This window comes from Bombina bombina, chromosome 5 (genome assembly GCF_027579735.1).
Source record: "Bombina bombina isolate aBomBom1 chromosome 5, aBomBom1.pri, whole genome shotgun sequence".
Classification (NCBI taxonomy): domain Eukaryota; kingdom Metazoa; phylum Chordata; class Amphibia; order Anura; family Bombinatoridae; genus Bombina; species Bombina bombina.
Window position 1 is genome coordinate 1,142,145,075 of NC_069503.1, and position 15,619 is coordinate 1,142,160,693.

The 15,619-nt window shown below is 40.6% G+C and overlaps 1 protein-coding gene across 7 annotated transcripts in view; it reads left to right on the forward strand.

Annotated features, from left to right (window-relative positions):
• EEF1D (eukaryotic translation elongation factor 1 delta) overlaps positions 1-15,619 on the forward strand; it is a 53,275-nt gene that overhangs the window by 14,710 nt on the left and 22,946 nt on the right. For 2 of the 7 annotated variants that reach the window (XM_053715447.1, XM_053715448.1), the window contains exon 2: positions 4,654-4,783. In XM_053715447.1, the coding sequence (XP_053571422.1) occupies positions 4,658-4,783 (126 nt within the window). In that variant the 5' untranslated portion in view covers positions 4,654-4,657. Of the gene's footprint in view, positions 1-33; positions 179-4,653; positions 4,784-14,112; positions 14,185-15,619 lie in introns of those variants that run through there. The other 5 variants (XM_053715442.1, XM_053715443.1, XM_053715446.1 and 2 more) reach the window with 5 other exon arrangements.

The following is a 15,619-nucleotide window of genomic DNA, read 5'->3' on the forward strand; positions in this document are numbered from 1 at the left end:
ATTATTTTCTTCATAAAGACAGTGAGACTGTGTGGCTAGACAAGCTTGACTTTGAGAAGGCCGAAGCAAAATATTATGCTGCTCAAACCCAAAATGCCCAGGCAAATAATGCAGAGTTCGTAGTCCAGCTTACTAGGAAAGCAAAGACCAACCATTGTGCGGTACCTTGTGACATGAAGTAGGACCTTATTGCTCATAACATATTGGCTGTGGTGGGGGAGGGGTGGTTGGTTGACATGTCTGGTTTATTCCAGTAGTCATTGCTCTCGTATTATCTTTTGTAATGAATTTTCTGTTTTTAGCGATAACTGCTTGAGAAACTGATATTTTTACTCATTTCTATTGGTCACCAGCCCATACATGGTAAGATGCTGCTTGTGAAATTCATTTTGCTCTCTTGGATATAGAGCTACTATAGTGCAATAATAATGCTAATATGTAAAGCAATTTATCATTGCTGGTTGCGGTTAATCCCATAGGACAGGATATGTAAATGCCACTCCTGATTGGCTCAGTGTAATGCATTCTAGCTCCTGGCCAGATTGGATTCCCTTTTAGAGAGGTTACTGTAACCAGCACATGTTCCTGCTAACTCAGTTTTATTATTGCACCATTTAGGCTTCATCTAAAGCTGCAAACGGCACAGGAATTAGCTTTTTGCCTGATCACAACATCACCAGGTAGCAGAGTACAACAGACACATTTTACTACATCTGATACTTAAATAGTTCTGTCCCGATTAAAGGGACACTGAACCCAAATTTTTCTTTCATGATTCAGATAGAGCAGCAATTTTTAGCAACGTTCTAATTGACTCCTATTACATTTTCTTCCTTCTCTTGGTATTTGGAAAAGCAGGAATGTAAGCTTACAAGCCGGCCCATCTTTTGTTCAGCACCTGGGTAGCGTTTGCTGATTGGTGGCTAAATGCAGACACCAATCAGCCAGCGCTAACCAGGGTTGTGAGACAAAAATGGGCTGGCTCGTGAGCTTCTTGCTTTTTCAAATACAGATACCAAGAAAAGGCAGAACAATTGCTAATAGGAGTCAATTAGAAAGTTGATTAAGTGCTGATCTATCTGAATCATTCAAGAAAAATGATTGGTTCAGTGTCAGTTTAATGGATTCCAGAATATCAACCATAGTGTGTATTCACTCACTCCTGCTCAGAGACGAAATAACCAGCGAGCTGAATTAGTCTCCAGATATAAATGTGTTAACGAGGTCTTAAAAAGACGTGAAACGCGATGATATTCCCTATAAAATATTTAAATATATTAAATAACAATTGTGTTTTTTTCCGACTGAACAAACTCCATTCCCTGATGACACTAGTGGTGATGTCACAATAAAGGAACAGCGAGCGCAAACGTTATTCCTGTACTTAAATGCAGGTGCATTGCTTCTAATTTGAAATGCATTTGTTATAGATTTTGCCAGAATGTCTCAAACTATTTTGCCTGACCTTGCTACATTTTAAATCGTGAAATAACATAATTGTGCTCACTTGAAGAGCGACTCTTTACTTAGAAAAATAAGCGCCAACACAAATGTGTATAGTTCTTATGGTGTCTGAGGCGCTAACCATTCCTCACAAGGGTTAACGTTCTGTAATAGGTGGCGAGAAGAAATGAGACAAGTAGTGAAGTTCTATTGAAATAGCATCTCCTAGTTTATGCGCATAACCGTATCCTCTACTTCCAAACAGGAATCCATGAAGGCTTCAGTTAAGTGAACATTTATTTCAAAGTGTAAAAACATGAACATCGGCAACCACTGGGTTAAAGGGACAGTAAAGTCCTAATTAAACTTACAATTTTAAACAACTTTTAAAATGTACTTATATTGAATTTGCCTTGTTCTTTTGATATAATTTGTTGAAGAGTAAATTGTGGGAGGCTTTTAGGAGCTCAGGAGTATGCACGTGCCTTTAGCACTTAATGGCAGCAGTGTTTGCTATTTTTTTTAACAAATCGGCTTACAATTTAGGAGCCAGACAGTGGTATTGTGAATATAGATATATGGAGAATAACCTACAAGTTAGGCGCCAGTGTCTACCTGGCTCCTGCGTTTGTATCGGATTACTATAAACTAGGGATGTGCATTTGTGAACTGTGGGCCGATTGGAATGCAGAAGATGATGGCCGCATTAAGCCAGATTTTATACTTATATACTAACATGTGGATTTGCCCAGACGCTTTGTGTGTTGCACTTTCACAGGAATAAATCCGGCTCTGAAAATTGCTGAATGCAGCTGCCATCTTCGGCATTCGGATCATCCCGAATACTCTGAATTCACATCCAATTATAAACAATGTTGCAAACACTGCTGCCAGATTGTTAAACTCGTGCACACTCCTGAGCTCACCTGGGATTACTCGTTAAGGGACATGGGTGCATTTCAGTATTGAATAGAAGCATTTGTGTAATATAAATGTATTAGCAGAAATGCTTCTGATAAAAGCTATAGCTGTTTCAAGTGTATTTAAGTATGCACCGTGCACCAGCATTTTAAACACAGCACTTGATCAGACAGCATAAGGTGCTTGTACCATCTGGAAATTGCTCAATTTAATTGCTGACATGATGCAAACCCCACTGACACTCTGAACAGCTGCGGTAAACTACAGGTGCACAGAGAATATATAGCTATGCTTCACGTGCAGAGACAAATCTTAACACTTAAACAGTGAACTTTTATTAGAAGCATTTATATTGCAAATATGTTTTTATTTAAAGATGTAATTAGTCTCTGCATTTACATTTTGACCGGAATTTCCCTTTAACCAAGGATACCAAGATAACTAAGCAAAATTGATTAAAATAAGTAAATTGGAAAGTTTTAAACGTCACAATCTATCTAATCTAAGTTTATTTTTTACTTTACTGTCCCTTTAACCTATAGACTAAATGCACCAAACCACTAGAGATTTAAAGGGACATAATACTCGTATGCTAAATCACTTGAAACTGATGCAGTATAACTATAAAATGCTGACAGGAAAATATCACCTGAGCATCTCTATGTAAAAAAGGAAGATATTTTACCTCACAATCTCCTCAGCTCAGCAGAGTAAGTGCTGTGTAAAAAGTTATACTCGGCTGCTGTCCAACTGCAGGTAAAAAAAAGAAGAAATGAACAGCAGCCAATCGGCATCAACAGTGCTGAGTTCATGAACTCTTTTACTGTGATCTCATGAGATTTCATTGTAAACTTCCTTACACTGAATAGGGAAATAAGATGAGAGTGCACGTTAGCTCACTCCCTTATCTGTCTCGGGACAGACATACTGATTTGCTGCTTAGAAATCCTTTACAATGGGATGTGGCTACTGAGGAACTTTTGAGGTAAAAAATCTTTCTTTTTTACAGAGATGCTTAGGCGATATTTTCTAGTCAGCTTTTTACAGCTATACTGCATTAGTTTCTAGTGTTTCAACATTTGGGTATTATGGCCCTTTAAAGAGCTTCAGAAACGTTGACTCAAGTTCAACGTGCAAGTGTTATAAGTCCTGCCCTCTGTGATGTCACAGTCTTTCATTTGTAAGTCTGACGTAAGTTTCCACTTCAACTGAGGCTTTTTCAAGAGCCCTTGTTTTTTATCATTTTTACAGTTTTGATGTTTGCTTTACCCAACGCCTTCACCTTATTCCTGTTTGGAACCTAAGTTTCATGTGTAAATTCTGCTTAATGACAATGTCTTAAACCTTAGTAATAACTTGATAACGTGTAAATCACAACAGTGTTAATCATTTGCAGGTACTTTGTTTACTAATACCGATGCCATCCAGGTCTGTGATTTCACCTGTACCTTTTCAATAAATGTTATCTTTTAATTAACACTGACAAGCCGAGGATGTGTTGTCCATGCTGTTGTGATTTACACTTTATCAAGTTGTTGCTACAGGACATTGTCATTAAGCAGAATTTACACGTGAAATGTCTCTGGGCTTTTAATGGTCCCTATAGTGCTTATTGAGGTCAAGCCCAGTATTTAGAGTTTCTGTTTAATTTATGAGCATAAGAGTATTCACTACTTAGTATAATTTCAAAGACGAGTTAATGCCTCAAAGAATGCTGAAGTCCATCAGGGACTATATCGTTCTTTAAGTGCACAGTGTATTTACATTTACAGCACATTCTATATAGTGATTGCTTAGAGCAGTGCACAAGTAGAGGAAACAATGTACTTGTCTTTTCAAGAGGTGAATCATTGGGACTGCAAATTGTTCAAAGCAGATAGTTTAACCCAATCACAATGCCACCCTAATAGCGCTGGGCTTTAACGCAAGGATTGCCTACCATATATGGCATCCTGCAGCTTCCCCCTTTGTCGAAGACCATGATCGGCCTGAGGGGGCGTACCTTGCAGCATAAGCAGTCTCCTGTGATCTGATCTTGGCCTCGCTTCGGCTATTGCGTGATTTCATTTTTAATAGTATTTGCATCAAACTGTTCTGTTGTAAACACGATTGTACTGCCACAAAGGGGTTAAAAGCATTTCTTTTGTACACAGATCTTGCGTGTATGGTGTATCCTATGTGAATATAACATGTCCCTTCCTGTCCGGTTGTGTCTAGTTAAGCACTTACTATATAATATACCACTTAGTGAGTGCAGTTGCTCACTTCTAATTTGTTTTTTGTTCACAGAAAAATGGCAGCTACTTACATGAGCACAGACAAAGTCTGGCTTGACAAATTCAAGTACGATGATGCGGAGCGGCAGTTTTATGAACATCAGAGCAAGACAATAGCACCACAGCACAACCAGCAGGAGGAGGTAAGGGCTAAAGGGTTAACTGGCCTAGGCTGACCTTAAGGTGGCATAATGGGCTTTTTATATAAACAGATTTCATTTTCAGGCTTTAGCTGCCAAGGGGTTAAAGAGCTGCGATTAGATGTTCATAGACTCCTTCACTATAGTGAGACTCATCTCGTCATTTTTTCTGCTCGCCATTCTACTCCTGTAGCACATCAGCGTTGCCTAATCTGCGTGTTTATCTGTTTAAAGGAATATTGTAGTGCTCCCTGTGGATCTGTTTTTAACCCCTGCAAAGAGTTTAATACAACATGTGCAGCTGTATGTTACAGCTAGTAAGGCCTATAGTCAGCAGTAGTTTAGAGACAATCCCATACCACACAGGTGTGCACTAAACACAAGCCCTGATCTTGCACAACCGGTTGCTTGAGAGCAGAGGGTGCGCTGCACGAGCACTTCCCAGTGGAATAATAAATGCAGGGGACAGACGTATACCATCCACTGCCCATTTGTCACAAACACTGGGAACCTCCCCCTGCATGACAGTTCCACAGCACGTAATGCAAAATTACAGCCAATGACTGAAAACTGTTGGCTTTATTTAAAGGGGCATTCTAATCTGATGTAGCACATGTCACTTTATTCCTTAGTGTCTGTTTAGACCAAATGCCTTCAGACTGGAGTGTGTTCATAGCATTAGAATGTCCCTTTAAGTTCTGGTTCCGCTAGATTGTCTTCACTTCTGATATCTAAATGATCATCAGCCGCAGCTAAGGGTTAATGGTTACTTTCTGCATCAGTCACACAAACTATTCAGCTTCTACACTATAAACCATGATCTTCTATTACTTGCACACATCCACTTCAACACAGTTTAGCGCTTCAGTCTAGAAGAAATGTGCACGATCACGGATTGTCTCTTGCCCATATACGCCTGCTGTGTAAGCATTAAATGGGTTAAATACAGGTCTGGCTGCTGCTTCTCTCTACATCTGCTGCATCCATAGACTAGAGCTGGTTCTACGCTAATGCTTTGTGCGCATGCTGCAGCTGGGCAATAGTACTTTACAGGATCTAGGCTGGCTTAGTAGTGTCGTCCTGAAGCACAAATGTGTATACAGCATCGGAATATCCAGGAAATCTAATGGTTTAAAGATTTGTTTGTTTTAGACCTTTATTTAAAAAGAAAAAGGCAGTTGTCATAGCAGAGGCGCTGGTTTCGGTTATAGGTATATGAATTAATGGGACATTAAACTCCAATTGTCATATACTGTAAAATGTTATGCAGAGTGAAACGACTTTTGAAACACTTTTGCTGTTTAATTTGCTTTCACATCCTGTAACTTATTTTAAATCGGATATACAGTGGATATAAAGTCTACACACCCCTGTTAAAATGTCAGGTTTCTGTGATGTAAAACAATGAGACAAAGATAAATCATTTCAGAACTTTTTCCACCTTTAATGTGACCTATAAACTGTACAACTCAATTGAAAAACAAACTGAAATCTTTACGTTGGAGGGAAGTAAACAAAAAAAAACTAAAATAATGGGGTTGCATAAGTGTGCACTTATAACTGGGGATGTAGCTGTGTTCAGAATTAAGCAATCGCATTCAAAACCATGTTAAATAAGAGTCATCTCACACCTGCCATAATTTTAAAGTGCCTCTGATTAACCCTGAATAAAGTTCAGCTGTTCTAGTAGGTCTTTCCTGACATTTTCTTAGTCGCGTCCTACACAAAAGCCATGGTCCGCAGAGAGCTTCCAAAGCATCAGAGGGATCTCATTGTTGAAGGGTACAAAAGAATTTCCAAGACATTAGATATACCATGGAACACAGTGAAGACAGTCATCAAGTGGAGAACATATGGCACAACAATGACATAACCAATAACTGGATGTCCCTCCAAAATTGATGAAAAGACGAGAAGAAAACTGGTCTGGGAGGCTACCAAGAGGCCTACAGCAACATTAAAGGAGCTGCAGGAATATCTGGCAATTGTTGTCACATGTACTACAGTAATCTCCCGTATTCTTCATATGTCTGGGCTATGGGGTAGAGTGGCAAGACGGAAGCCTTTTATTACGAAGAAAAACATCCAAGCCCAGCTAAATTTAGCAAAAACACATCTGAAGTCTCCCAAAAGCATGTGGGAAAAGGTGTTATGGTCTGATGAAACCAAGGTTGAACTTTTTGGCAATAATTCCAAAAGATATGTTTGGCGCAAAAACACTGCACATCACCAAAAGAACGCCATACCCACAGTGAAGGTGGGGTGATCTGAAGAGGGCTGTGCGCAGGAGATGCCCTCTCATTCTGACAGATTTTGAATGTTTTTGCAAAGAAGAGTGGGCAAATCTTGCCAAGTCAAAATGTGCCATGCTGATAAACTCCTACCCAAAAAGACTGAGTGCTGTAATAAAATCAAAAGGTGCTTCAACAAAGTATTTAAGGGTGTGCACACTTATGCAACCATATTTTATTTTTTTCTTCCCTCTACCTAAAAGATTTCAGTTTGTTTTTGAATTGAGTTGTACAGTTTATAGATCACACTAAAGGTGGAAAAAGTTCTGAAATGATTTATCCGTCATTTTTTTACATCACAGAAACCTGCCATTTTAACAGGGGTGTGTAGACTTTTTATATCCACTGTATTTAGATTTTCCATTCCTGGATTCAGAACCCAGACCCTCCAATATGCCACATTGGTTGATATATGCATGAGCTCATTTACTTCGGTTTGTAATTGGTGGTAGTAAGGAGCTAAACTGCAAATCCAAATTTGCTAACAAAAGCAGTTTAGATTATTTTAAAACCTGTATTTTGTTTACAGGTCTTGAAGGGACATATTTGAAAATGTTTGTTTAAAAAGATAGATGGTCCCTTTTTTCTTTAAGACACAATGAGTCCACGGATCATCTTAATTACTAATGGGATATTCACCTCCTGGTCAGCAGGAGGAGGCAAAGAGCACCACAGCAGAGCTGTTAAATTGCTCCTCCCTTCCCTCCCACTCCAGTCATTCTCTTTGCCTACGTTATAGGAAGAGGTAAAGTGAGGTGTTAGTTTAGATTCTTCAATCAAGAGTTTATTTTTTTTAAGTAGTGCAAGATTGTGCTTCTTTGTTCTAGGGTGTAGCCGTAGTGCAAATCAGTCTCTTCAGTAGAACATTGGTGGCTTTAGAGCAATGGGAACTTGTGGGACATAATTCTCACTGCGCCTCCCATACATTGATGCTGCCCTAATCCTGATAGCCTAAGTAAGATGACTCAGGCTTTATCTTTATCCACAGGGCTATGGGAGGGAGAGGACCTCTTAAACCTACTGAGCTGCCCTGCTGTCGGGCAGAGTTTAAAGGAAAGTGCTGACTTTTTTTTTAATTTTTTTTTATTCTGGGTCTGAAGAAAAAGGATTCCGGACAGAGGAAGTGTAGCACTTTACTGGGACATAAAGGGAGGGGATCCTGTGACAGCATGTTATTAGCAGGCACTGAGGCTGAGGAGATTAGAAAGTGGCTTCTCTGGGGCCTATATAGACAGTGTTTAATCGCTTGGACCGAGCTGGATATAAAAGGGCTCAGGAGAGGTGATTGTTTGGTGTACTACCTAACATACGGTATTACAATTTGCCCCCAGGTTCACAATTAAGGGTTCAGTTATCTCCCGGTGGCCTATCTCTAAAAATAATAATGGCGACCGGGAGATTGTGTGTAATGCCCACGATGGGCGGGGTTATGTTTGGCGCCTTTTTGAGCTGCGCAATCTTCAATCTCTAGGCACTTCTATAATGGGAACTCAGATTGAGTGTTAGCACGCCCATGAGGGGCAGAGCTATGTTTGAGGCCGACTTAGGCTGTACTTGCTTCTCTTATTCCGTTCATCGGAAGGTACAGCTGTTATTCTTTTCTAGCACAGTACTTAGTGCTCTCATATATTTGGGTCCGGATAGCGCTACAGCTGCGCTCCGGATCTGTTTAGGAACAAAGTTATGGTTTTTAGGAACATGAAGTTCTAAATGTTGAATGAGTTTCCTTGCATTTAAGTATTAGGTACTGATGGACAGATGAGCACCTCAGCAACATTTAACTGAGGTGTAAGTTGGTGCTACAATATTTGCGTGCTAATTTAACTCATTTCTGCATACAAAAATAGTTACAATTTAAAGAGACAGTAACGTTTTTTTATGTGTCAATTTTTATTAAAAAAAATCACTCTTTTCTTAACCTACTCCTAAGGCGTTTGCTGTTTAGGAGTCTGACAATGGTCAAACTATGCCACAAATTTCTCCTGTAGTGTCCCACAAAATTTTATGGCCCACATGCAGTGCCCTTTGCTTCCTCTCACACTCCACCCGGAGTTACTCTGCATTTAATGCATTATCTGTTTTTCCCACGAGGTAGAAAACATTACTAGAGGAATTATTTTCAATCATTTAGGGTGATTGATTCAGTAGTTGCTATTCCGAATGGTTCTTCCCTGTTACCTGAAAGAGGAAGATACTTCTGGATTATCTAGGAGAGAATTCTGAGACTCGGATGGAATAATATCTTTATTTGATCCTGAGGTTGTTTTCTTTGTTTTTTAGCTTGAACACCTCCATTTGTTACCTTAGGAGCTTTTAGCTACCCTGGGCGACTCAGACACTACCGGCGTAATCTATCCTAGTGCGTCTAAGTTATAAGGAATGGAAGAGACGGCATTCCCTATATTTTAAAACATGTTTCCCATAGCCGACTCGGCTAAGGAGGCTGGGCAAACATTCCCTAGGATGGAAGAAGTAGTTTCCAACTTAGCTAAGAGAACTATTATACCCTTAGAGGATAGTTGGGTTTTCAAAGGTCCTATGGACAAAAATTAGAAAAGGGATGTACACCAGGGCTTACAATGCAACCAGCTGTGTACTTTGCTACCGTCACTAGTGCGAAGGCATATTGGTTTGATGCGTTGTCTGATGCTACCAAGTCAGAAACTCCCCTGGATAAAATCTAGGATAGGATAAAAGCTTTCAAATTCTTCGCTTCAAGTTATCAAACTGGGAGCATAGGTTTCAGGTTTCTCTGTTCCAGCTCAGAGTCTTATGGTTAGAGCCTTGTTCTACGGATGTATGCTCTAACTCTAAGCTTTTAGCGATTCCTTACAAGGGGAAGACCTTGTTGGGACCTGGCTTGACGGAAATAATCTTTTGAAATTTAAAAAAAAAATCCAAATAGCCTGCTGTTGAATCAAAGACAGCATGAAGGACATGCCCCCTATCCGGGACCGGATCTTGTAGGGGGCAGACTTTCCTTCTTCGCTCAGGCTTGGGTTCGAGATGTTGAGGATCCCTGGGCAATATAGTGTCCAAGGGATACAAATTAAGAGTTCAAAAGTTTTCCTCCCAGAGGCAGGTTTCTGTTTTCAAGATTATCTGCAGATCAGACAAAAGGAGAGGCGTTCTTACACTGTAAAAAAACCCTCTGATCTAGGAGTGATTGTTCCTGTTCCAATACAGGTACAGGGTCTGGGGTTTTTATCCCAATCGTTTTGTGGTTCCCAAATAAGAGGGAACATTCAGACCACTTTTTAGATCTCAAGAGTCTAAACAAATTTCTTAGTGTTTCCATCTGGAAAGACGGTAATATTCGTTCCATTCTTCCCTTAATCCAAGAGGGTCAATTTATGACAACAGTGGATTTAAAGGATGTGTACCTTCATGTGCCATTCACAAGAATCGTCTCAAGTTCTAAGGTTTGCCTTTCTGGACAAATGCTTCCAGTTTGTGGCTTTTCCTTTCGGTCTTGCCACAGCTCTGTTTTCACAAGTCCTATTCCAGGCGCCATCCTTACATCAAGCAAGATTTCACACGGACATGTTATCCTTCCCACGATCTTACGGGTGGAAGGTAAATTTGGAAGAGCGTTCCTTAGTCCCAAGCACAAGGGTAATTTTCTCGGGAACCATAATAGATTCCATATCGATGAAGATTTTTTTTTATTTTTTGACAGAAGTCAGGAAATCAAAGAATATCGATACTTGTCTAGTCCTTCAGTCCACTCCTCGGCCTTCAGTGGCTGAGTGCATGGAGGTAAACGGGCTGATGGTGGCGGCAATGGACATCATCCCGTTTGATCGATTCCACCTCAGACCTCTGCAGTGAAGCATGCTCAGGCAATGGAATGGAGATTATACCGATTTGTCTCCTCGAATACTACTGGAGCCGGAGACAAGGGATTCTCTTCAATGGTGGTTGTCTCTGGATCATCTCTCCCAGGGAACCTGCTTTCGCAGACCATCTTGGGTGATTGTGACAAGACGCCAGCCTTCTAGGGGAGCAGTCTGGGGCTCCCTGAGGGCTCAGGGGGTTTGGACTCAGAGTCTGTTCTTCATTTCTGGAGCTGAGACATTCTGGAGCTGAGAGCAATCTACAATGTTCTTTTGGACTGTCCTCAGTTAGCCTCGGTCCAGTTTATCAGGTTCCAGTCGGACAAAGTAACGTCAGTGGCTTACATCAATCATCAGGGAGGAACGAGGAGTTACTTAGCAATGACAGAGGTATACAAAATAATTCAGTGGGTGGAGGCCCATTCTTGCTGCCTGTCTGCAATCAACATCCCAGGGGTGGACAACTGGGGGGTAGATTTCATGAGCAGGCAGACCTTTCATCTGGGGTAGTGGGAACTCCATCTGAAAGGGTTCTCCAGCTATTTCCTCCGTTTGCTTTTCTACCTCGGGTCATTGCTTGAATCAAGCAGGAGAGGGCATCGGTGATCCTCATAGCACCGGCTTAGCCTTGCAGGATTTGGTATACAGATCTGGTGGACATGTCATCTCTGCCACCTTGGAGACTTCCGTTGAGGAAGGACCTTGTAGTTCAAGGGCCCCTCCTTTACCCAAATCTGGTTTCTCTGAAGCTGACTGCTTGGAGATTGAACGCTTCATATTATCCAAGTGGGGTTTTTTCTGACTCGTTGAGACCATAATTCAGGCTCGTAAGCCTGTCACTAGAAAAATGTATCATAAGATATGACGTAAATATCTCTATTGGTGTGAATCCATGGGCTACTCATGGAGTAGAGTTAGGATTCCTAGAATTTTGTCCTTTCTTAAAGAGGGTTTGGAGAAAGGTTTATCGTCAAGTTTCCTAAAGGGTCAAATCTCTGCCTTTATCTAATTTGTTACACAAATGTCTGGCAGATGTACAATTATTTTGTCAGGCCTTGGTCAGGATCAGGCCTGTGTTCAAACCAGTTACTCCTCCATGGAGTCTGAATTTAGTTCTCACAGTTCTTCAAGGGGCTCCGTTTGAGCCTATGCATTCCCTCGATATTAAGTTATCTTGGAAAGTTTTATTTCTTGTTGCTATTTCTTCTGCTCGGAGAGTGTCAGAGCTATATCGGCATTACAGTAGGAGTCTCCTTATCTTATTTTCCATTCAGATAAGTTAGTTTTACGTACTAAATTAGGATTTCTTCCTAAGGTTGTTTCTGATCGGAGCATTAATCAGGAGATTGTTGTTCCTTGTGTCCTAATCCTCCTCCTCAGAACAGAAGGAAAGACTTCTGCAAAATTTGGATGTGGTCCGTGCTTTAAAGTTTTATCTGCAGGCGACTAAGGACTTTCGTCAATCTTCTTTGTTTGTGGTTTTCGCAAGGGACAGAAAGCTACGGCTACTCTTTTTTTCTTTTTGGCTGAAGAGTATCATCCGTTTTGCATATGAGACTGCTGGACAGCAGGCTCCAGAGAGAGTTACGGCTCATTCCACGAGGGCTGTTGCTTCCTCGTGGGCATTCAAAAATGAAGCTTCTGTGGAACAGATTTGCAAGGCTGCAACTTGGTCCTCTCAACACTTTTTGAAAGTTCTACAAATTTGACACTTTTGCCTCGGCTGAGGCCGCTTTTGGGAGAAAGGTTCTTCAAGCAGTGGTGCCTTCCGTTTAGGTTCCCTGTCTTGTCCCTCCCTTATCTGTGTACTCTAGCTTGGGTATTGAATCCCGTTGGTAATTAATATGATCCGTGGACTCGTGTCTTAGAAAAGAAAATGTATGCTTACCTGACAAATTTATTTCTTTTTTGACACGATGAGTCCACTGCCCGCCCTGTTCTTTTAGACAGGTTGTGGGTTATTGTAAACTTCACACACCTGCACATTGGCTTTTCCTTTCTCTTCCTAACTTCGGTGGAATGACTGGAGTAGGAGGGAAGGGAGGAGCTATTTAACAGCTCGGCTGCGGTGCTCTTTGCCTCCTCCTGCTGACCAGGAGGTGAATATCCCATTAGTAATTAAGATGATCCGTGGACTCATCGTGTCAAAAAAGAAATACATTTATCAGGTAAGCATACATTTTCTTATTACCCATTCCCCAATTTTACATAACCAACGTTGTTGTATTAATATACTTTTTACCTCTGATTACCTTGTATATAAGCCTCTGCAGACTGCCCCTTATCTCAGACTTGCATAGTGCCAGTTAGTGCTGACTCATAAATAACTACACAGGAGTGAGAACAATGTCTATATGACACACATGAATTAGCGATGTCTAGCTGTGAATAGCTAATAAAATGCACTGATATGAGGCGGCCTTCAAGGACTTTGAAATTAGTATGAGCCTACCTAGGTTTAGCTTTTAACTAAGAATACCAAGAGAACAAAGCAAATTTGATGATAAAAGTAAACTGGAAAGTTGTTTAAAATTACATGCCCTATATGAATCATGACTGTCCCTTTAAGCGGTGATTAATTTCTGTTGCAAACATTTAAATAAAAAAAAAACACGCTTTTATTTCAGGAAGTTTACACGAGAAACTAAATGATAAAATGTTACTGCAAGTACAAATGACGTGATTCATATTGATACAAATGGAAGTTTGTACCTATCCTGTTGACCAACTTAACCTTGCTGCTATGTGTTACTCTCCAGAGTTCACTTGCACGGTTGATAGTTGGATTATAAGCAGGCGTTAAAGTGCCCGGCTTCCCTTCAAGTGGATGTGGAAAGGGTTTGGAAGTCTCTCCACATTTTAGTCCGTTACCTGAGGTTACTTCAGTCTTAAAGGGTCATTCTACTGGTTACAAATCTAATTAGTAAATATAGATAACTGAGTCTAGGATTAATCGCACTAATGTAATGTTCTTCTTCACAAGCAGGACAACTCCTGAGCTTTAGCGTGTTTTACATTTGGCTGTCCCTTTAAATAGCTTACATCTCTTGGTGCCTGTTGAATAACTCCTCTGAATTTTGCAGGATCGTCAGTTCTATTAATCTTGTTTCTCAGTGTCGGGGCTCTAGGGAAGTTGATTTCTGTTCTTTTCCTTCTGGTAACCAGTAAATATGTGTGTGTGTGGTTGTTTGTGCACCGCTTGCAGGACGACGGAGCAAGTACAATCCTCCGAGACATTGCCAGAGCCAGGGAGAATATCCAGAAATCGCTGGCCGGAGTGAGTACCCGAGCGCTCTCACCAGCTGCCAACATGAAACCTTTGTGTCCATCCTTCTGTACTGACCGTGCTTCCCTATGTATTTGTTTGTGCAGCAATGTGACAGGCAAGGCAAAACAGTGAGCGATCCTTCCTGTATTCTGCTCGTGTTGTTCATAGCCTTATAAACCAGTTAATATTTCATAAAGTGTTCTCTTCCACGCAGAACACCCAGTGCAGCCTTAAGGAGCATTAAACTTAAATTGAAGCTTTAGAATATGCAGTATGGAGAATACAAGTTTCCAATTCTATTATCAAATTTGCATCATTCTCCTGTGCTTTCAAGAGATATCTAATAGGCAGCGTGCACTTGTCTCGAGCACTGCATGACAGGAAATAGTGCTGCCATCTAGTGTTCTTGCTAATGTATTACATTGTTGCTAAACTGCTGCCATCTAGTGTTCTTGCTAATGTATTACATTGTTGCTAAACTGCTGCCATCTAGTGTTCTTGCTAATGTATTACATTGTTGCTAAACTGCTGCCATCTAGTGTTCTTGCTAATGTATTACATTGTTGCTAAACTGCTGCCATATAGTGTTTTTGCTAATGTATTACTAGATGGCAGCAGTTTAGCAACAATGTGTTCTTGCTAATGTATTACATTGTTGCTAAACTGCTGCCATCTAGTGTTCTTGCTAATGTATTACATTGTTGCTAAACTGCTGCCATCTAGTGTTCTTGCTAATGTATTACATTGTTGCTAAACTGCTGCCATCTAGTGTTCTTGCTAATGTATTACATTGTTGCTAAACTGCTGCCATATAGTGCTGTAGGCGTATGCACGCTCCTGAGCTTACCTTCCTGATTTTCAACGAAGGATAGCAAGAAAACAAAGAATTTGATAATAGAAGTAAATTGGAAAGTGGTTTGTATTTGTATATTCTATCTTAATAATGAAAGAAACATTTTGGGTTTAATGTCCCTTTAAAGGGATATTGAAAATAACGCTATACTTGTTTGGACACAGCTCATACTGAAGGATCACTTGCTCTTTATCTGGAGTCACCTTCCCAATTGTAAAAATTAAACAGTTTATTCAAGAATATTTTTTCAGAAGAAATAGTAACTTTTTAAATGCAATAAAGGAAAACTGCTTAAATGTGTTGCAGCTGCTAAACTAGAATTGGCCCTCAGAGGAGAAATCTTGTGAACACACGAGTGCGCACAAACCTTGCCTTTTAGCCATGTGTGGTGCATTGGAGCTGATCTGACGCAGCATACGATAAATTTATTAAACTAGCGTGCGGATATCTCACTCCTGCAAGGTCCATGTGAAGTGATGCAGCTGCGCATAGTCCTAATAGTTATCCTGCAGATGTTCACGGTTTCACCTTGCCTGTCGCATATCCTGCACTGACGCGCTAACATCCAGTCAATCAGTGTAGCCCATCTTA